The sequence below is a fragment of the Pinus tabuliformis genome, chromosome 1_1 (genome assembly GCF_031772625.1).
Source record: "Pinus tabuliformis cultivar Carrire ecotype Pingquan chromosome 1_1, CPIR1, whole genome shotgun sequence".
Lineage (NCBI taxonomy): Eukaryota > Viridiplantae > Streptophyta > Pinopsida > Pinales > Pinaceae > Pinus > Pinus tabuliformis.
In genome coordinates, this window is record NC_142297.1 from 965,142,707 (window position 1) to 965,166,396 (window position 23,690).

The window sequence follows — 23,690 nt, forward strand, 5'->3', positions numbered from 1 at the left end:
AAACTAAGGATATCCTGCACATCTTAAATTAATCGTTAACATAGAGGGAGAAAACAACAGAGAAATGCAGATCAAATGGAGATACCTGCTATTATATTTCAGGAATTAAACTATCATTTAGACCCCAGAGACCAGACAAGATACCTGTGCCTAAATCAATCTTCATCAAGCTATTACCAATGGCTGAAAATAAAATTATGCAGAAAAATAAAACCTCTTACAGCATTTCCAGAAGAGTAACACCAGCAAGATTTTCAACCCCAAAGTCTTTCTTTATTGCACAAAAAAATGACTACAAGAGAACTTTCTTTAGCACAAGACTCATAGATCAAATCTGATCTCAAATGACCCCTGACACCCTATTTAAAGGAAAATTTCCCAACGGCTAGTTCGAGTGATCCATGTCAAAATAATCTCGATCGTCGATGAGAATCAAAATCCCTTTTAGTCTCATCCGTCGAATTTTTAAATATAAAAAAAATTAAAATCTTGCATTTATTTTCTCAAAACTTTGACTTATTATTATTTTTTTATTTTATTTTATTTTTCAAATTTATTTATTTATTTTATTTTTTATTATTTATATATTTTATTTTTTATTTTTTATTTTTGGATCCACGAACCTAGCCTTTGGAAAAATCACCTAAGACCTAGGACTTAGGACTTATGAGGGGATAAAACATTTTCTAACCCTCAAGATACTTTACATCATGAATTTTACAATTTTACATCTCAAGGGGGAAAACCTATTTGACATAGACCCTCATAGACCACCTGGCTCTGCAACACAAATATAATCTAGCAGATCAAACAATTTGTAATAACCTAACCAAATAGTTAGAATTATTTCCAAACTACTTTTACATAGACTCGAAGCACACTAGGATTCCCCTAAGATTCTAATGACAAAATCAATTTTGGCTTTGGGGTTAGGCTGAAGGAAAACTTTTCCGATCATGGATCGGTGAGACAAAAAACCTTCCAAAACACAGATTATCACTAGAAAATTAGGTTTGCCTAGGCAATTTACATATATGACGCAGATCTGCTAAGATTATTTACAATTTACACATGCAGACTGGGTTTACAACATGATCGAGTCGACAATGATTGTCAAATGGCACGGACATGTTGATCAAACGCTATCCCTTTTGCGAAAAAGGGGGTGTACTACTATGGGTAGTTGACACGTAGTGGTCAACATAGCACATCCGATGCTACCCCAAATCAACAAAAAGAAGAGCGTCAAAATCAAGGTCGGGGCACCACATGTAGCATGATTGCTCCCTCCTACACATTATAAACCCAAGTGTGGGCTTCCCTCTTATTAGCTACTCGTGTAGCCCAACACTTGACCTAGGAATTCCCCTTCTCATTCCCTACTTCATTCATCTATCTGTCATAGGCCACCACATTTTGAAGGATGTACCTTGACTATATTATCCCCTTTAGAAGTGGAAACCACCTAATAGGATTATTGGTTAACCCCATTTGGAGTTTAGGAGACATTGGCACATCTCAAAGTCAATTATGGTAGGGCAGTTTATTATGAAGTTCCCACCTATGGTCCATGATTAGGTAAGCTCATTTACTCGATTTCTCTAATGACTTGTTGTACTGGAAGGCTAAGGAACGCATTGGATCTTATGCAAAATTGTAGATAGTTTACATCTTGAGTTTGGTCTCCCTATATGAGGTCCTAATCCTCCAGAGAGCCACATTGCCACATGTAGGGTGAGCGTTGAGAGCCATGGGCCTCCATAGCAGCAGATTACACTCCATGGATCTCCATAGCCATTCAGAGATTTCTCGTGGTTCACTTATTGGACGAGGAGGATGCACTTGATCCATCATTCCCAGCTGGCCCTGGATCTATACCATACACTTGGCAAATGATCCAGGACTTCCACAATGAGGTGGCACAACCTACACCATCTTCCTAGCCCTTGCAGGCAATCTACAAGCATATTCAATTTGTTTGAAGACCCATGAAGACACTTGTGTACCCCCACATTTCATTTGGAGCACCACAGGTTACCTAGTAATAACCTGTGGTGCTCCAAATGAAATGTGGGGGCACACAAGTGTCCTCATGGGTCTTCAAACAAATTGAATATGCATGTAGATTTCCTGCAAGGGCTAGGAAGATGGTGTAGGTTGTGCCACGTCATCGTGGAAGTCTTGGATCATTTGCCAAGTGTATGGTATAGATCCAGGGCCAGCTAGGCATGATGGATCAGGTACATCCTCCTCGTCTAATAAGTCTACCACGAGAAATCTCTAAATATGGGGGATTTACGCAGTGCATTATATTAGATATCATTTTTGGGATTCAACTGCGTTAAGTAAGTCATTCAAACGTATGACCATTTCCATGAGAGGTAGTCGTAACTGACTAATTTCTCATGATTTTTGAATAGTTCACTTAGCACTCATTGCATCGGGTGATGCTCACAGGGGTGAAGAAGTGGGATTGAAACTAGTGAAATGTGGAGAACGAATCACATAGCATCAATCATCACTTCCGGGGCTTGCACCCGGTAACCAGGACTTCCCAGGAGGTCACCCATCCCAGAACTCCTCTGGCTCAAGCGTGCTTAACTGTGGAGTTTTTCCCACAATCAAGCCCACTTAGCTTGCTACCCCATTTGCAAAACCTTAGCAAGTATTGTGCCTCATGAACCATTCAAGTAGAGATCCCTTGACTCTTTTTGAATTTAAGTATGGGGGATTTACGCAGTGCATTATATTAGATATCATTTTTGGGATTCAACTGCGTTAAGTAAGTCATTCAAACGTATGACCATTTCCATGAGAGGTAGTCGTAACTGACTAATTTCTCATGATTTTTGAATAGTTCACTTAGCACTCATTGCATCGGGTGATGCTCACAGGGGTGAAGAAGTGGGATTGAAACTAGTGAAATGTGGAGAACGAATCACATAGCATCAATCATCACTTCCGGGGCTTGCACCCGGTAACCAGGACTTCCCAGGAGGTCACCCATCCCAGAACTCCTCTGGCTCAAGCGCGCTTAACTGTGGAGTTTTTCCCACAATCAAGCCCACTTAGCTTGCTACCCCATTTGCAAAACCTTAGCAAGTATTGTGCCTCATGAACCATTCAAGTAGAGATCCCTTGACTCTTTTTGAATTTAAGTATGGGGGATTTACGCAGTGCATTATATTAGATATCATTTTTGGGATTCAACTGCGTTAAGTAAGTCATTCAAACGTATGACCATTTCCATGAGAGGTAGTCGTAACTGACTAATTTCTCATGATTTTTGAATAGTTCACTTAGCACTCATTGCATCGGGTGATGCTCACAGGGGTGAAGAAGTGGGATTGAAACTAGTGAAATGTGGAGAACGAATCACATAGCATCAATCATCACTTCCGGGGCTTGCACCCGGTAACCAGGACTTCCCAGGAGGTCACCCATCCCAGAACTCCTCTGGCTCAAGCGCGCTTAACTGTGGAGTTTTTCCCACAATCAAGCCCACTTAGCTTGCTACCCCATTTGCAAAACCTTAGCAAGTATTGTGCCTCATGAACCATTCAAGTAGAGATCCCTTGACTCTTTTTGAATTTAAGTATGGGGGATTTACGCAGTGCATTATATTAGATATCATTTTTGGGATTCAACTGCGTTAAGTAAGTCATTCAAACGTATGACCATTTCCATGAGAGGTAGTCGTAACTGACTAATTTCTCATGATTTTTGAATAGTTCACTTAGCACTCATTGCATCGGGTGATGCTCACAGGGGTGAAGAAGTGGGATTGAAACTAGTGAAATGTGGAGAACGAATCACATAGCATCAATCATCACTTCCGGGGCTTGCACCCGGTAACCAGGACTTCCCAGGAGTGGGGATCCATGGAGTGTAATCTGGTGCTATTGAGGCCCATGGCTCTCAACGCTCACCCTAGATGTGGCAATGTGACTCTCTGGAGGATTAGGACCTCATATAGGGAGACCAAACTCAAAATGAAAACTATTTGCAATCTTGCATAAGATCCAATTCGTTCCCTAGCCTTCCAGTACAAGAAGTCATTAGAGAAATCGAGTAAATGATCTTACCTAGTCATGGATCACAGGTGGGGATTTCATAATAGCATGCCCTTCCATAATTGACTTCGGGATGTGCCAATGTCTCCTAAACTCCAAATGGGGTTAACCAATAATCCTATTAGGTGGTTTCCACTTCTAAAGGGGATAATATAGTCAAGGTACATCCTTCAAAATGTGGTGGCTTGTGACAGATAGATAAATGAAGTAGGGAATGAGAAGGGGCATCCCTGGGTCACATGTTGGCGTACACTGGTAGCTAATAAGAGGGAAGCCCACACTAGGGTTTATAATGTGTAGGAGGGAACAATCATGGTACATGTGGTGCCGCGACCTTGATTTTTCCACCTTCTTTTTGTTGATTTGGGGTAGAATCAGATGTGTTCTAGCCACGAAAATTGGTGGAGAGGCTAAGGCACATGAGATATCCAATACCCAGAAAGGGTTTGGGCAGAGTCTAAACAATTTTGAAATATTAAAATAATTAATATTTTTAATGGAGTCCCTAAGTCTAAACTTAAGGAAAATAAAATATTAATGTGAATTAATATAAAACTATGTTAGAATGATCCAAAAGTCATGGATCAATCCAGATCTAATCTTAGCCGTTGATTAGGGACTTAATCTCGGCCATTGATTTGTCAACGAGAAAAGTATAAGAGGAGGCTTGAGGGTCACTTGGAGAACACACCAGGAGATCAAGATTTCGACTTTCTGGGGATGGGTTTGCTGAGAAAGTTGAGAGAGTACTCAGAGTTGCAGCTGAGGGGCAGTGAATACAAAAGAAGAAAGGCAGAGATGGCACTGAGAGGATCAGTGCAGTAGCCGGAGAGAGGGACGCAGAACCAACCAAGGGGTCACGCAAAGCCAACCAGGGCTCACGCAAAGGCAGCTAGGAGCTGCACAGTGCCTCATAGGGTCAGCGTGAGTGACGTAGAGGGCCAGAGGACTAACACAGTGCCTCTAGAGGCTGATGCAGGCCAAGCCAAAGTGACGCTAGGCTAACGATGGGCTAGAGAGAGCTGACACAGTCCCTAGAGGGTGACGCTGGGGTTTCGTGGGGCAGATTGGCACTGTGGAGCTGCCGAAGTGTTTATCCGGGGTTTCAGCCGGAATATCTGCTTCCGAGTAGAGAGGTAATACTGCCGAAATTTTTCTTTGTTGGGTCAACCAGATTTGGCACCTAGATTGTATTCTGAAACTGCTTAATAAATCAAACCCTCAGATAGCTGCACCGATTTTCCTGCATTAAGTTTCTCCGGGGACATTAGTCCAAAAACAACGATGTCACTTGTGTGCTTGTTTCTGTTTCCTTCAGTTGATGATCTGTAATGTGTTGAGCATGTACTTGTATTTATTTCCAGTATTTACATGGTAAATAACTTGTTAATTAACAGATCAAATAGGTAGGAATAAATCAGAAAAGTACACGAAGGGTTTTTAACAGATAGACTTAGAAATTCCAACACTTTTATGCCTTTTTCCTTTTTATGATTTTCTTTGATTAACTGCTCGGGGCTCAAGGGGTTGGAGCATGATGTATAAGATATAGCAGTGAATTCCCCCTTTTAACGTGGGGCGGTTCATCGCCCACCAGGGGTTGGGACAATCATGGGTTCTTATATGATGAAGAAGGTTCATAGAACCTGTTGGAACCAGGGTGATGGACATGATGATGGGGTAGAGCTCATGTATTTGCTTTTTCCCACATGCTAAATGTATTTTTCCCAACCATCTTTTGCATTTTGTGGTACATTTTCCTATTGAATGCAGCCATATATGCTTTTATCTTTCTTTTTAGCTGCATCAACCTCCAGGCTTCTTTCTAGGCCATTACCTAAGATGTGGGAAAGGGAAAGGGGCAAGCTAGCCCTATGTGAACTCAATGGAGGAATGTGGACGCAAGTGGGAGAAATGATGAATGGGGTGATAATGAATGGAAAGAGGGTAATATAAGCAGATAAGGGAGTGGGACCACACAACCAAAATCGGGGTTTCCCATGAAATATCATCCCTAGAGGTCAATAAAAGAGATCCTCCGAGACTAGAATCCAAGGTTAATGTTGGCATTATGGCTAAAGTGTTGTCCTTGATGGCAACCCATTCAGGTGATAGATCACAGTACTTCAAGTCAGCAACAGAGATTGATGATCAGCTATCAAATATTGAAGAAAAGAAGGGGTACGCAGGTACACCTTACATAAGGTGCGTACACGCAGGTCAGTGTTACATAAAGTGCGTACATACCCGCAGTTATCTCGTTCAGGAGGTGCGTACCCCCAGTGCACACATTTCAAGGCAAAGAAATTCACATGTGGGGTTTTCTTATATTTTACTCTTGGTATTTAGCCGACGGTATTGGGTTATTATGGTGTCGGCTCGTGGTATTGATCCATATTTTAAGGAAGAGCTTTCCTATATAAAGCAAAGGAGATCATTTGGCTTGAGCATGTTTTGGGTTGAATATCTTATGAGGGCTAGATCTGGTCTAGATCTAAATAAGGCGAATCTATTGATGGACTGAGATCTCTTCGGCGCATGTTCAGATCTGTAGATCTGACTGTCTGGGTTAATTCTGAAGTCTTGAAATCATCTATGCCCGAAGGTACGCAGGTTCAGTGAAAGAAAAGTACGTTTCAGGTGTGCCGGTACGCAGGCACAGAAGGGTTGCAGGTGCGGAGGTACGTAGGCACAGAAGGGTTGAAGGTGCGGAGGTACGCAGGCACAGAAGGGCTGCAGGTGCGTACATACGCAGGCACAGAAGGGTTGCAGGTGCGTACATACGCAGGCACAGAAGGGTTGCAGGTGCGGAGGTCCGCAGGCAGTTCAATGGACTCAGAGCGAGGTACGCAGGCTAGCAGTTGAGCAGGGTGCGTACATAAGCAGGCTAGCAGTTGAGCAGGGTGCGTACTGTAAGCAGGCAAGCAGTTGAGCAGGTTGAGTACAGTAAGAAGGCCAGCAGTTGAGCAGGGTGCTTACGTAAGCAGGCGAGCAGTTGAGCAGGGTGCTTACTTCTCTTAAGATCTTTGTTTATCATTGTTGTGTTCTGGGTTTGGTCCTATTATTGTTGATCTGGTTACTACAGTTGATTGGGTGATTCTCTTATACTTGATGATCATTTGATGCTTATGGATCCAGTTTGAAAATTTATGAAAAGTGGTCCTTGTAAGAAAAGAAGTAGGGGGTTGTAGCTCCCTTCCAGGAGAGACTGGAAAACGAGAGAGAGAGTTGTAGCTTTCTGCAGGTTGCAACCTGCGTACTGGTAAAGGACTGCACCAGTACAAAACCATTGTAAAAGGAGTTTCTAATTTCAAAGAAGATAGAGACATATTGCAGCAGGTGGTTTTCACCCACATTGGGTTTCCACCTTACATCTTGTGTTCTTTGGTGTGACTATCTGTTTTCTTTTGTTCATGCTTATTATTTTATGGTACTGACATGCAAAAATAATTCAAAGAACAAATAAAGAAGATTTATTAAAAGAATTAGATAATACTGATTCACCCCCCCTCTCAGTATTATTTCCAACAATTGGTATCAGAGCTGGTCCTTCAGAGAAGCTTGATCGCTTGAAGGTAGATCGTTCATCATGAGCAACTACGAGAGAGAAGCATCAATCAGGCCACGGTTTTTGATGGGACAAACTTCAATTATTGGAAGGTAAGAGTTACTGCCTATCTTCAATCTCTTGGTACAGAAGTTTGGGACATCGTAGAGACAGGCTACGCTTTTCCTTCAGCTACTCCTACAGATGCAGCCGAGAAAAAGAAGTATGACACAAATGCGAAAGCAGTCAGTACTCTATTAGGATGTATATCTCAATCAGAATTCATGAAGGTAATGCACTATAAATCCGCAAAAGAGATATGGGACAAAATTGTCACGAGCTATGAAGGAGATGAACAGGTAAAGCGTGCTAAACTTCAAACTCTCAGAATTCAGTATGAGACTCTCAAAATGTATAATGATGAAAGTGTGGCTAACTATTTTCTTCGGGTAGATGAGGTTGTTAACTGTATGAAAAATTTGGGTGAAGAAATAAAAGAGGCTATTGTGGTTGAAAAGGTTCTAAGATCATTGTCCCCCAAGTTTGAATCTAAAGTATCTGCAATAGAAGAAAAGGAAAATCTACGAATTCTTACTATGTCTCAGCTACATGGAATTCTAACTGCTTATGAAATGAGAAAGGGAGGTCCATCAGACAGAAGAGAAGCTGCTTTCAAGGCATCAGGCAAAGGAGATTATTATGAAGCGAGCCACGTCCCAGAAGAAGAGGAAGAAGAATCAAATTTTGTCAGAAATCTTCAAAGGGGTTCTGGAAGGTTCAGAGGTAAGTTACCTTTTAAATGCTTTGCTTGTGGAAGAGTAGGTCATTATGCTGCAAAATGTCCTTATAAGGATAAAGGAAAGGAACCTGCTAGATGGAACAAGAAACAGAATGCAAATAAGAAAAGCTACTACACTCATGAAGATAGTGATGGTCTATCTAACAGTGATGAAGATGAACAAGGTAATGAATATAAGTTGTTAATGCATTTGAAGATGATGATTATATGGATGCTATAGATGTGGATAACCTTTATGATGAAATTACTAGACTCAAGAGATGTATAGAAGAAAAGAACATGATCATTGATACTCTACAATTTCAAATTGATGAAAAGGAAAAACATCTTGAAAAATTAGAAGGTGAAATTGTTGGTCTTAGAAAAGAGATTGAGAAAACAAAAGCTATTAATCTCAAGTTTGTCAAAGGATCTGAAACTTTGGATGAGATTATCAATGTGCAGCGGTCTCCACTAAACAAGACAGGTCTGGGCTATAATGGAGAAACTTCTCAAGCATCCACCTCAAAAAGTTATCTTGATGCAGCAAGAAGAAATGAGCAAAAGCACAATGAAGATCATCAGGTAAAGCAGGGACGAATTACAAACAGAAACTATCAGGGGGAATCCATCTTAAGGGTGAACAAAAGCTACAACCAGCCACAGGTAAAATCTTCTCAATTTGGTTCAAGAATAGATGACAATAGAAATTACAATCAATTGGCTGGTAGATTCGATAACCGCAGAAGTTTCTTCAATGGACAATGCTTTTCTTGCCATAACTTTGGTCACAAAGCAGCTCAATGTGTTGCATATAAAACGATCATGACTAGGGAAGCTCAAAAACAAAGAAGTATGACGGGGATTACAAAAAGGACCTATAACAACTTTTCGGTTCTTGAAAATGAAGTTGAATGTTCTATTTGCAATAACTTTGGTCATGAAGACTCTGAATGCAGGAGCAGGTTTCAGCAGAAAAAGGAACAAGCCTCAAGCACCAAAACATGGAGAATAAAGGAACCTCAAACAGAAAGATGTGGGATAGCATTTTATGCAGAGGGACAGGAAAATCTATGGTACATTGACAGTGGATGTTCGAAGCATATGACAGGTGATAAAGAAAAACTTGAATCTTATTCTACTCTAGAAAAGGGAAAGAAAGTCTCTTTTGGAAATGATACTCCTGCAACTATAAAAGGAAAAGGCATTGCTCAGTTAAAAGAAAAGGTCAAGGCTGGAAATGTTTTGTATGTTGATGGATTGAAGCATAATCTTCTAAGTGTCAGCCAGATGTGTGATCAAAGAACCGAGGTTATATTCAGATCAAATGGATGTCTTGTTCGTGATCTTGATACAGGTAAAACAGTGATCAAAGGCAAAAGAACTCCAAATAATCTGTACATATTTGAAGAAGGACAACAACAATGCTATCTGAGCAAGGATGATGAGCACTGGTTATGGCATCGGAGGTTGGGACATCTAAGCTTTTCACAAATAAGGAAAGCATGCAAATATCAGGCAGTTCGCGATCTTCCAGATATCAAAATTCCTGACAACACCATATGCAAATCATGTCAGTTTGGAAAACAAACCAGAACTAACTTTCCAGAAAAAGAAGGATCAGCTAGCATGCCTCTTGAGCTAGTACATACAGATACATGCGGTCCTTTCAGGAAAAGAACACCTCGAGGAGAAGAATACTTGATATTATTCATTGACGATTTCTCCAGGTTTGTCTGGTTAGGACTTATGAAGCACAAAGATGAAGCATTCGAAAAATTCAAATCCTTCAAAGCCTTGGTTGAAAATGAATCAGGTCACAAAATTAAGTGCCTCAGATCCGACAGAGGTGGGGAATTTACTTCAAATGAATTTTTCGATTTCTGTGAAGAACATGGGATAAGAAGAGAATTCTCTACAGCAAGAACTCCTCAGCAAAATGGAGTTGTGGAAAGAATGAACAGAACAGTCCAACAAATGGCTCGTGCTATGCTTGATGAGTCAGGAACTCCCGCAACTTTCTGGGGTGAAGCTGCACATGCTGCAGTTGTTATTCTCAACAAAACAAATGTCCGGGTGAACAGCACTCAAACTCCTCATGAGCTCTGGAGTGGTAGGACTCCTTCAGTAAAGCACTTCAAAATCTTTGGGAGCAAATGCTATATCAAGAATACTGATGAGCAGCTTGGCAAACTTGAACCTAGAGCAGATGAAGGCATTCTTCTTGGTTACTCTCCACATAGCAAAGCATACAAATGCTACAATAAAAGACTTGGCAGAATTGTTGACAGCATTGATGTAGTGGTTGATGAGAAGGGATACATTCCTAGGCAAGTACATCATGAAGACATCGAAGAAGATGAAGGCTACCCCCAACGACAGAATGATGAAGAAAAACCTCAAGAAGAACCTGAGGAGCAAACAAGAATAGAAGAAAAGACTCCATCCAGATATGTTCAGAAGAACCATCCAGAATCTCAGATTATGGGGCAGAAAGAAGCAGGTGTACAAACAAGAAGAACAGTTGCAGAAGCTTCAAGCTATTTGGCATTACTCTCCTCTACTGAACCACAAAATGTGAAAGAGGCATGCAAAGATGAATGTTGGGTGAAAGCAATGGATGAAGAACTTGAGCAGATCGAAAAGAACAACACTTGGGAGCTGGTTCCTAGACCAAAAGATAAGAATGTTATCGGGACAAAATGGGTCTTCAAAAACAAATTGAATGAAAATGGAGAAGTAATTAGAAACAAAGCCAGACTTGTTTGTAAAGGGTATGCGCAGCAAGAAGGAATAGACTTTGAAGAAACCTTTGCTCCTGTTGCAAGGCTTGAGGCCATCCGAATGTTCCTTGCTCTCTCAAGTTTTCAAAACTTCAAAGTATTTCAAATGGACGTGAAATCAGCCTTTCTGAATGGAGACTTGGAAGAAGAAGTGTACATTGAACAGCCAGATGGGTTCATTCTTGGAAATGATCCAAATCTTGTATGCAGATTGAAGAAGGCTCTCTATGGTCTCAAACAAGCTCCAAGGGCTTGGTACTACCGTTTGGACAAATATCTTCATCAACAAGGCTTTTCAAAAGGATCAGCAGATAGCAATCTTTATATAAAAGTTGAAAATGACAAATTGCTAATACTTGTTGTGTATGTAGATGACATTATTTTTGGGAGCAATGAAGAAGCTATGAGTCAAAGTTTTGCCTTGGTCATGCAGAAAGAATTTGAAATGTCCTTGCTAGGAGAACTGACATATTTCCTTGGTTTGCAAATCCAACAAAAAGAAGGAGGAATCTTTTTATCTCAAACCAAGTATCTCAAACAGATTTTGAAGAAATATGGTATGGAAGATGCAAAACCAGTATGTACACCCATGGTCACAGGATGTAGCCTCAGTGCAAATGATGAATCTGCAGCAGTACATCAACCAACCTACAGATCTATGATTGGAAGTTTACTTTATTTGACAGGTACCCGACCGGACATCATGCATGCAGTTGGAATAGTTGGAAGATTTCAGGCAAATCCGAAGGAGACTCATCTTCAGGCAGTGAAGAGAATTTTCAAATATCTTCAAGGGACTCAAAATTATGGCTTATGGTATCCTAGAGATACAGATCTTACACTTCATGCTTATACAGATGCAGATTGGGCCGAAAGCGTGGATGACAGGAAAAGCACAAGTGGTGGTGCGTTCTTTATGGGTTCCAGACTGGTATCTTGGTTCAGCAAGAAACAGAGTTCAATTGCCTTGTCTACAGCTGAAGCGGAATATGTTGCTGCTGCATCTTGTTGCACCCAACTCCTTTGGATGATGCAGACTTTGCATGATTTTCAAATCACTTGTACACCACCAATCCCCATCTTATGTGATAACACAAGTGCAATCAGCATCTCAAAGAATCCTGTTATGCATTCAAAAACCAAGCACATACCAATCAAGTACCATTTTCTCCGGGAACAAGTGCTTGAACAGAAGGTCAAGTTGGAGTATGTTCCTTCTAAGGAACAAGTTGCTGATATTCTCACCAAACCATTGCCCAGGGACACTTTTGAATACCTCAGGCAAAAGCTGGGGGTTGTTGATGCATCATCTTGTTGCTGAACCTCTTCTGATTGATGGTACAGGCTCAGGGGGAGCATCTAATGCATTGTTGGCATTATGGAGGATGTGCAAAAGGAGATCTTGGAAGTAGCTGCAATATGTCTCTATCTCTTTCATGGTGGATTATGGTTCTTCGTTGCAGATCTGGTTCATATTCAGGGGGAGCATAACCCTTTGCCCTTGATGTCAAAGGGGGAGAATGAAGCTGAAGTTTTGAGGTTGCCATCAAGTCCAAAGGGGGAGATTGTTGGCATTATGGCTAAAGTGTTGTCCTTGATGGCAACCCATTCAGGTGATAGATCACAGTACTTCAAGTCAGCAGCAGAGATTGATGATCAGCTATCAAATATTGAAGAAAAGAAGGGGTACGCAAGTACACCTTACATAAGGTGCGTACACGCAGGTCAGTGTTACATAAAGTGCGTACATACCCGCAGTTATCCCGTTCAGGAGGTGCGTACCCCCAGTGCACACATTTCAAGGCAAAGAAATTCACATGTGGGGTTTTCTTATATTTTACTCTTGGTATTTAGCCGACGGTATTGGGTTATTATGGTGTCGGCTCGTGGTATTGATCCATGTTTTAAGGAAGAGCTTTCCTATATAAAGCAAAGGAGATCATTTGGCTTGAGCATGTTTTGGGTTGAATATATTATGAGGGCTAGATCTGGTCTAGATCTAAATAAGGCGAATCTATTGATGGACTGAGATCTCTTCGGCGCATGTTCAGATCTGTAGATCTGACTGTCTGGGTTAATTCTGAAGTCTTGAAATCATCTATGCCCGAAGGTACGCAGGTTCAGTGAAAGAAAAGTGCGTACGTACGCAGGAACGAAGCGTTTCAGGTGCGTCGGTACGCAGGCACAGAAGGGTTGCAGGTGCGGAGGTACGCAGGCACAGAAGGGTTGAAGGTGCGGAGGTACGCAGGCACAGAAGGGCTGCAGGTGCGTACATACGCAGGCACAGAAGGGTTGCAGGTGCGTACATACGCAGGCACAGAAGGGTTGCAGGTGCGGAGGTCCGCAGGCAGTTCAATGGACTCAGAGCAAGGTACGCAGGCTAGCAGTTGAGCAGGGTGCGTACATAAGCAGGCTAGCAGTTGAGCAGGGTGCGTACTGTAAGCAGGCAAGCAGTTGAGCAGGGTGAGTACAGTAAGCAGGCCAGCAGTTGAGCAGGGTGCTTACGTAAGCAGGCGAGCAGTTGAGCAGGGTGCTTACTTCTCTTAAGATCTTTGTTTATCATTGTTGTGTTCTGGGTTTGGTCCTATTATTGTTGATCTGGTTACTACAGTTGATTGGGTGATTCTCTTATACTTGATGATCATTTGATGCTTATGGATCCAGTTTGAAAATTTATGAAAAGTGGTCCTTGTAAGAAAAGAAGTAGGGGGTTGTAGCTCCCTTCCAGGAGAGACTGGAAAACGAGAGAGAGAGTTGTAGCTTTCTGCAGGTTGCAGCCTGCGTACTGGTAAAGGACTGCACCAGTACAAAACCATTGTAAAAGGAGTTTCTAATTTGAAAGAAGATAGAGACATATTGCAGCAGGTGGTTTTCACCCACATTGGGTTTCCACCTTACATCTTGTGTTCTTTGGTGTGACTATCTGTTTTCTTTTGTTCATGCTCATTATTTTATGGTACTGACATGCAAAAATAATTCAAAGAACAAATAAAGAAGATTTATTAAAAGAATTAGATAATACTGATTCACCCCCCCTCTCAGTATTATTTCCAACAGTTAATGCCTAAAAGGGGTCTAGGGGACAACAGCACAGACCTAGCCCATTCTTAACGTCGAATCCCCACATTAATCCATACCCAGAAGTGTCCATGATAAGAAAACTACAATACTCAATTTCCAAATGACAAGGCATACCTTCAGGTTCGAGAGGCCCACCTCCAAACATATGATCATGGCAGATGGACGAGGGACCACATGGCTGGCTCAAGTGGCGGAGAAATGGCACAATGAGCTAGCTGGGGGCTACAAGGGGCTATTGGCTGAGGACCATCTTGGAGAAAAAAATTCTCCTAGAGATATTATCCACAAAATGGTGGGTAGCACAAACAATAAGGGTAGTTTGTAAAAACACAAACTACCAAAGTGGCACCATACTAAAGTTTGTTCATGGTGACAACATCCTAATGAAAAGTACTAAAAGACACTCAAGAAAAAGCTGAAATTTTACATAGAAAGCTGGATACCATCTCCACATATTTATTGTCATTTAGAAAGCATTCTTTGCCTCAAAAGGTTATAGCTCACCTATTTCCAACTTTTGTTAAATCTATCTTCCACATTATTTCATATTCAGAATTTCAGTACATGAAAGGATATGTCATTAATAAAAAATATCTGAAAATAAATCCACAATTCTGAAAGAATTTTGAAATTTTTTTTTTCTACCTGATAGATCCATGAGCTGAATTCTTGATGGACTTCATCAACAAAAGGTCCCCTCATGATCGTCAATGGTACCTGCAATATGAACGGCTTTATAAAAAGATAAACATTGTTTTGACATTTTGTCCAAGAGAATGAGATTTTAAATGAAGCGACATATTTTCCATGAAAGAAACGTTATAGTGATTCAATCCTTTAGTGAATTATGTTACTGGTGATGGGAAGCTAACACAAAGTTGCAACATTTATACCAATCTTGAAACAGTTGTTGGAGGGGCACCATTTGGAGAAAATACATATGCTCCAGAACCCTTGAAAAACATTCATAGATTTAACACAAAATTATATTAACCAAGAAGGATATGTAATGCTTTGAATATGCAATTGAGGAAAAGTAATATATGTTCCAAAAATTTGTACTTGAAATGCGGCAATAATATTAGAATACCTCATCGGGACCATACCAAAGATATGATTGCTGCATTGGAACCTTTACCTATTGCAACAGAAACAAAACATTAGCCAACTTAAGTATAAGCTAGATATTGACAAGATAAAATTCATCATGGAGTACTAACTAGCAAACATGCTTTACTTGGCAGATAGTGGTATTTTGTATCTTGACGTAAAATCTTAACGACGTTACTCCTTTTTCGTAGATAAGGTTTCTGAATTTTCATTATTGTTGAATATTGAAGCTACAAAACAGTCATTTTGACTGTTGACTATGAACATACCTAATCAAACATAGATGTTATTTGATGATACTTCACGTAAATGAGCAATTCATACTTGAATTATTATAATTTTTCTAAGGAAATTTTATAATACCACAAGGAAACCATGCATAAATTTCTGTACTCCATTGGAGATAATAATGCATTCAGGCTTTTTATTGATTAGGGACAGTAAAAATGTTCATGTGCTTGCCAACTCTAACCTGATTTCAGTCCTGGTAGCACTGAGAAAAAGGTTACACTTGTTGCGCACACTTTCTTTCTTTTTGTTTTGTACATATTTGATATGTTAATACAAGAAGCATTTTCTCCAAAAAAAATAATGCATTCAAAAACTAAAATCACAAAGTGGTCAAATCTAGTAAAATGAAACCTAGCTTATAAACTGGTGATAAGATAGTATATTGTATATAAAGATTATAAAATATGTTTTTGTAACATGATTTTCCACATTAGAGACGATTTTTGGAAGAAGAAGCAATTCCAGCATTGGGACTTAGGAGGAAAAAGGGAAATTGCAGCTCTAGTGGAACGTGGGGCCCACAAGAGAGAGAAATTCGGCTCAAGAAGGGAAATCACACTCTTAGAGGAGAGAGAAAAGAGGAGGGGGTGCGAATTAGGAGACAAAAAGAGTAGGGGCCACCAAGGAAGAGAAGGAGGCCAGAAATTATAAATAAGGAGAAGATGCCTTCATTTGCATCTTTTCACAATTTAACTTCTGAACACAAGTTTGCTTGAGTTGTTTAACCAAGTCAACCAATGTTGTTTAGCATGAGGGATTCCCAAGCTGGAATTCCACCTCTAACTTTGGTGAACTCCGAGTGTCACCTTAGGAGAGTAGAGAGAAGTCTATCTCAGGACTTATAAAGGAGCTACATTGCAGATCATTTCCAACTGGTGCATATTGTCCTTGGGCGCAAAAGTTGTTCAAAGCACCCCAATTGAAATCAACTATAGATTGCAAGAGTTTTGGAGGATTTGCAGGAGTTTTTCCCACACATAGCCAGAGATTTTGTAGCGAATTTGTTGGGCTGTGAGGCAGTGATTTTAAGGATCCATTTCTCTCACTTTGAGCATTGTGCAAGTGTTTCTGACTTAGCCTGTGCAAGGGAAGAAGGGAGAAGAATTTGTGGAGAGATGGAGGAAGGGAATAGAAGGTGTTTTTCCAGGGAGATTTGCAGGAATTTGGGAGACATTCCGGTGAGGATTGTGGCACGTATTGGCTGAGCTATTTCCAGCAGTGCGATTGTCTGACAGAGAGAGGAGCTCGCACCATTTTGGGGGCACTGATGACTTGTGGATCTAAACCAAACCCCTTCTGGGCTTTTGTGGGTTTGGTATGACGAGGCTAGGATTAATTTTGCAGAATTTTCTAAGCACTTCTGAGGGCAGAATTCCTAGTTCCATCCACCAGCAAGCAACAAAACTTGTTGGAGTATGGCGCAGTTCACCCTAGCACCATTTCCACCACTTGGGTTCATGAGATATTTCTGGGTCTTGTCGGGTATCTAGTGAGGAGGCCACCATCAGAGTTTCAACTCATTTTGGGCACTCTTCAGAGCAGTTCCTCCAATTTCCTTCCAACAACGACTAGTAGTTCTTCTTGGGCATGCACAGTTCTTCCTGGGGGATCTTCCCAGCATTTGAGCAGTGTAGTCACACCTGGGTTCTTGCCATAGCTTGCAGTAGCAAGCCTAAGTTCTGCTAATCCCATTTATTGTACTCATATTTATCAAAATTAATACAATGAATCAGAGTTTTTGCTCCTATTTCCATGTTCAAATGTGAATGGTTTTGCATTTATGAATTTGTAGTTGCAACTAGTTCATTGCTTTTGTTATCTACGGTACTTTTCCATTTGGAATATTACAGTGGTATCAAAACATGATCTTGGCCAGCTGTGGGGTAGCCAACAAGATCATGGAAGATTTGGGCATGTATGCATAGTGATGTTGGTTTTTGTAGCATTGGATGGTGTTCTAGTATCCAAGAAATCAAATAGATTCAGAGCGAGATCAATTTTGCGAAAGGGAAGGGCGATTCAATTGCAATTGGTCAGGAAATTCTCCAAGAGGCCAAGAAAATTTCTTCCAGAGGTAGCATCAGCCAGGACATCATTTTTTCTTGCAGTTTCGGGGCTTAGTGAGTTAGAGCCTGTGCAAGTGTTGCGCAGAGGCTCACTCAGACGCTGTGCGACTAGCTAGTTTGGCTAGTTGTCGGAGTTGGGTCAAGCATGGTGTGGAGGTATTTGCCTCATAGATATTTTGGCCAAATTATTTTGTTGATTGGATTGACAAAAGGGTATCTATAGATTGTACTCAGAATTTCTCACTGCTGCTTAATAATTAAAAACCCTCAGCTACTGCATCGGTTTTCCCAAGATGGGTTTTTCCGAGGACTTTTGTCCAAAAATAATGGTGTTATATTTTCATGTGTGTGCACCAGTATTTTCTCAATTTCCAGTTAGAAAAATTAATTCCAGTTGCTGCAATAGAATTTCAGTGGTGAAATCTTCACAAGTGATGGGTGAAACCATAGAAAAATCCATGGCTCAAGGAAGATTTAATATGTAAGAATTCTAGGGTGGAATCTGCTAGAACGATGAGAGGTTGGCCTAGTTGAGGAAGGTGTCAGACTAGATCCATCCTCATTCTTACATCAGATACACTAGAGGTACACAGGTCGTGGGGATGCAACCATCTACACTATGTGGGGAAAGTCAACAAAATCAGGGGACCAGATCTCCTCAAAAGGAGGAGACAGGATAGGGACAATTAGAGGGTGAGACCAGGAGGTCATTTTGCTGGTGGAGACCTAACTTTAGATATCAGGAGCCTAAGGAGGAGGTTGAGCGTGAGGCTGAGGGCACGCAGGGTTGTGAGGAGCACGTAGATATACTCAGCATGACACAAGAGTCAACTTTGTTGGAGATTCCTTTGATAGCTCCAGCTAACACCTTGTGGGAGAGAGTGGAGCATACACTTATAGGGCCATCCATTGACGAGGTGCCAGGAGACACAGAGGTGTCCACCGTTGAGGAGTTGCCATCCGTTGTTGAGGTATCCATTGATGAGGTGTCCGGGGCCATGTCCGAGTTTCTGGGTGATAGTAGTGCATAACAGATTGGTGAGGTGCCAAGAAACATATCCACCATTTATGAGGTGCCAAGAGATACAGTGGTATTAGATGATGGCCACCCATAACAATTTCATCAATTCTAGGTCAGCCTTCTAACATTGAAAAGGAAGGCCAACACCGTGCGAGAGGCCATTCTGCAGCAAAACGAGGAGATGGAGGGCATGAGAGCAGTTTTTCTAAGTCAACAGCCAAACTAACTCATGTGGGGGAATGATTGGATTCCCTAATGGTACAACTAGAATGCACATTGGAGCATCAGAGTGGCCCTTTTCAAACATACATATATGGGGCTTGTAGCACTAGTAGGTTACCTCTGGATGTTGGTGAGAAAGAGGCCACGTCACCTAAACAAATTTTATATGAGACTCATGGACGGAGACACCAAGTATACCTTTGGGTGTAGTTTACCCAGGATCGATGTCCCAACAGATGAGTGATACTTGATGGTATCCATGAGGGCTCACATGCCTGACCCTCTTCCACATCCCTCACGAGCACAGTCGATTTTGTTGTTGTCCTTTGGCACTCTGGGCATGAGCAGCAGTGGACAAGGAGCTCATCCGAGATATTTGGATGACACTCCACTAGGGGAGAGATTTCTCAGCCGTGGGCTTGAGAATGCTACTTGGGAGGGCGAGCACATACTTATGTGTCCAACACTGAATTTGCTTGGGGACAAGCAACATTTGGGAGGGGAGGACTCTCATGTCCCTTCCTAAATTATTTTGGAACAATATTTATTTCTACATTTTGGGGCCAATTTTGGAGGTGATGGGGGCCCATTCTATTTTATTAAGAGGCTAGACCCATTTTGCTTGAGAGCGGGAGCAGGGAGCGGGAGCGAAAACGGGAGCGGGAGCGACCATTTTCAGAAGCTCCTAGTTTTGGAGCGAATCCGGGAGCGATTTTTTAAAAATATATATATATTTTATATTTTTTTATTTTTGATACATATATGTCAACAAAAACATGTAGAATGATGAATTAGACATAAAAAACATAAAAAAACATAGATTGATCATTGAACCATATCACATCAATCATCTAGAAATTATAATCGTCATCAACCATGTCCACAAGTTAGTAAAATACATATTACAACTGCAACATATTGAGTCTCATGAATCATGATTCATCAAATTCAATCTTAAAGTTTCAACTTCAAGCTTTCAAAATTGAAAATTCAATAACATTTATCATCATTGATCACCAAAGTTGTACTTGTAAGCTAAATTTAACCATTACAAGAAGTAATATCTAAGATATTTCTAAGTCCTAACTTCTAACTATTAACATGATATGAAATGTTATAAATTTATAAAATGAAACATGAATAATGAAATGAAATGAAACAACTTTAGTCTTTCATGAAGCATCATATTCATAATTCACATCATTACCAATGAGTTATAATTGCCAAGGCCCAACTTCAAACTTCAAATTTTCATTGTCACGGTGATATATTGTTTACAAAAAATATCATTATGATATGAAAGAGTCAAGAGTCAAGAGTCAAGGACTCAAAACTCAACAGTTATGAAAACTAAAGTCTAATAGAAACTAAAAAAGACAAGTAAACTGTAAATCTACAAGTGGCCCTTGCCACGAGAGTCTCCAGGAGTATAAGCAGGTCGTGGTGGTCTTCTAGGAGTCTCCCGCACAGACCGATGACCAGAACTAGAACCTCCACGTGAGGGTGTAGATGGAGGTGGCGAAAGCAAACGAACAAGACTCGGACCTCGAGCACTGCTACTAGATGGTGGAGGTGGAGGTGGAGGTGGCACGGCTGCTACAGCTGCTTCATCTTCATCCCTTACAAGTTCCTCTTCCAGTTCTTCAATATGTACAATGCCATCCTCCAAATTGTCATCCTCTGGGTGATTGTCCCAAATTTTATATGTGGGATCCTCATAATCCCGATCACAGTAATGACTCAACAACCTCAAGTTGTAGTGCACATAAATCAAGCTTTCTGCTCGGTTTTCATTGATTCTGTTTCTTTTTACATTATGTATGTAGCTGTAGGTGCTCCAACACCTCTCTGCAGAAGAAGTATTTACAACCTGTGAAATAACTTTTTTTGCCAATTTTGGCAAAAGTCCATGGCTGCCATATGTTTCCCACCATGTGAGAGTATCAAATCTATCTCTGTCGTCCATTGCATGGAAGTTACCATACAAACCAGTGCCACTGAAGTATCTGCCTATTTCAAAGCGCATAGCTGCACATTCCTCCCTGTCAGGTACCAAATTTTCTAATGCTTCCAAATATCCTTTAGTTACCTCTGGATCTAAATGGGGTTTGGTCCTAACCCCAACCCCTGCTGCAGGTTGGCCCAACCAAGATGTAGAGTAGTATTTTGGCGTAAGGATATACGCCAAGCAATGTAGTGGAAGATTAAGTCTATTCCACCATTCACACACACAATCATGAATCAGTTTGTACAAGTTGGGATCTCTGTTATGAACAATATCTTTTATTTCCCCCAACATGGTATCCATCTGCTCATACACCTCGCCAATCACTGGTTTGTTTGTATCTGCAAACCGAATCATGTGATAAATGGGCTTGGTGAAATCCAATACTTGCCTCACACTTGTCCAAAACGGACCATCAAGAGTGGCCTCCTCCACCATTTCAAAACCTCCCAGTCAGCTGCATTTGTAGCCCTTTCCTTTAATACCTGCCAATGTGGACTTGATACCATGCTAGCCAATGCCTCTCTTACCTTCAAAAGGCGCCTGAAGGTGAGGTAATAGCTACCAAATCTGGTCTTTGCAATCTTCAACAACTCCAATCTCGAGTGACTGCGGAAAAGGCCATGGGTATTGCTATGATTTGTAATAAATTTTATCATTTGTTTGCCTTTCTTGTACAAATCACCAATCCATTGGTATTGTTCATTTTTGTTCTTGACAATATCATGCAACAGAAGGTTCAATGTGTGAACCAAACATCCAGACCAAAATATGTTGGGGTATTTATCCTCAATAATTGCTCCCGCCGCCTTACAATTAGGAGCATTATCAGTGATGACTTGGATGACATTGTATGGGCCAATATGATCAATTGTTTCAAGTAATGCTTCTGCAATGTTGATGGCGGTCTTGAACTTGTCTGAGTAATCATGTGCAGTTAGAAAGATGGGACCACTAACGGACACAGCAAGAACACTTATCAATGGCTTGCCTTTTACATTTGTCCATCCATCAGATACAATGGACACCCCATGGTCAGTCCAAGAACTTGTCATTCTATTCAAAGAATGTGATATTTTTGCTTTTTCATGATCAAGGCCAACGGTTCTTGCCTTGTCATACCCAGGGCTCTTATATCCTTTAGGGGCATCATTTATGGCAGAAACCATTTCGTGCCAATAAGGTGAGCGAAGAACATTGAATGCTATCCCACATGCATAGAGAAACCTGTAAACCTTTGAATCCACATCATTCCTACACCCCTCATCAAGGAAATCTGATATGGTTCTACACCTTAAAGATTATGACCCTGTGCCTCCATATCCACTGCCTTGGGAGGATGTTGAAGGAGTTCTTTGTGATTGTGAGCTTGGTTCAAAGAAACCCCTTGATTTTTTTGATCTGTATTGGGCTTCCTCCTCTTCCCTTATGTATTTGGCTCTATCTGCTGCTAACACCGCTATACAAGTTTTGATTCCTATTTGTTTGTCTCCATCCCATGGCCTTTTCCCGCAGAGGTGTCTTCTAGCACGGGTGTATGAACCTGTGTAATCAGTGTTGCAACGGGGGTAATGAAATTTAGTGGTTCCACCCCCTCTCCCTGTTTCAGCCATGTTAACATATTTCCACAATGGAGTTTGGTCTTGTTTAGTTTTTTGAGGGTCATGTTCACCCTCCTCCAGCTCCTCCTCACCAGGTTTTTCACCAATTTGACTTTCTCCAGCTTCTTCATCCCCCTCTTCAGTTTGGCCCCTCCGTTTCCTACTCTCCAGCACCATAATAACCATAAAAGGGACCAGGAAGAGGAAAATGCCAAGAAATATAGCCAGGTCCATGGTGTTTGATGTTTGTAGGGTTTTGATTCTTGAATCTGCAAATTAATTTAATTTATTGGGATTAATTAATTTAATTTAAATTCATGATTTTTAAACTCAATAAACTAAATTAAATTAACTAAATTACTACCTAACTAAATTAAACTAACTAAATTACTAAGTTACTTACCTCTGCAGGCTTGCTCCTCGCTCCTCGGCACTTGCTCCTCGCTCCTCAGCACTTGCTCCTCGCTTCTCCTTGCTCCTTTGCTCTTGCTCTTGCTCAATGAAGTGATAATGAAATTTTTTTAGGCCCATTGGGCTTTTAAAACAAAAGAAAATTTTTAAAATTGGATTTTTTTTGGCGTCCGTGGATTTTTTTTTCCGATGGATTGCTCCCGGCGCCCGTCGAAACGCTCCCGGAGCGATTTTTTAATGCCTGAGAGTGATCGCTCCCGGGCGTTAAAAATCGCTCCAGGAGCGACAGAGCGAACGCTCCCTACAGCGCTCCCGAAAATGGCAGGGAGCGCAATTTTTTTTCGGGAATGCGCTCCCAAGCCGCTCCGAAGCCACTCCCGCCCGGAGTGCGATTCGGGAGCGGGTTCGAGGGGGGGCGCTCCCCCGCAACTATGGGCTAGACTTAGTAGAAGTTAATTTGATGTGGTTAAGTATATGTTGGGGCCACCCATACTAGGGGAATATGCATTCCCTAGTTCGATTTGCATGGAGGGGAAATCAATAGTTAGGTGAGGGACCACGATGGAGGGAAAATGGAGGGAAAAGTGCTCCATGAAATCTATATAAGGAAGGAAACTCTCCTCATTTGGATATCTTATCTTTTTGACATATTGAACTCAACCTTAGTTGCTCGAGCTGCTTAGCCGAGTTACTGTGTTGTT

General features: G+C 41.1%; 1 protein-coding gene across 3 annotated transcripts in view; it reads right to left on the reverse strand.

Moving 5' to 3' along the window:
- Positions 1 to 23,690, reverse strand: part of LOC149217706 (alpha-mannosidase-like) — a 282,843-nt gene that overhangs the window by 149,825 nt on the left and 109,328 nt on the right. For all 3 annotated transcript variants that reach the window (XM_089393051.1, XM_089393049.1, XM_089393050.1), the window contains exons 17-19: positions 15,353 to 15,400; positions 15,156 to 15,215; positions 14,908 to 14,979 (exon numbers count right to left, since the gene is read on the reverse strand). In XM_089393051.1, the coding sequence (XP_089249177.1) occupies positions 14,908 to 14,979; positions 15,156 to 15,215; positions 15,353 to 15,400 (180 nt within the window). The remainder of the gene's footprint in view (positions 1 to 14,907; positions 14,980 to 15,155; positions 15,216 to 15,352; positions 15,401 to 23,690) is intronic.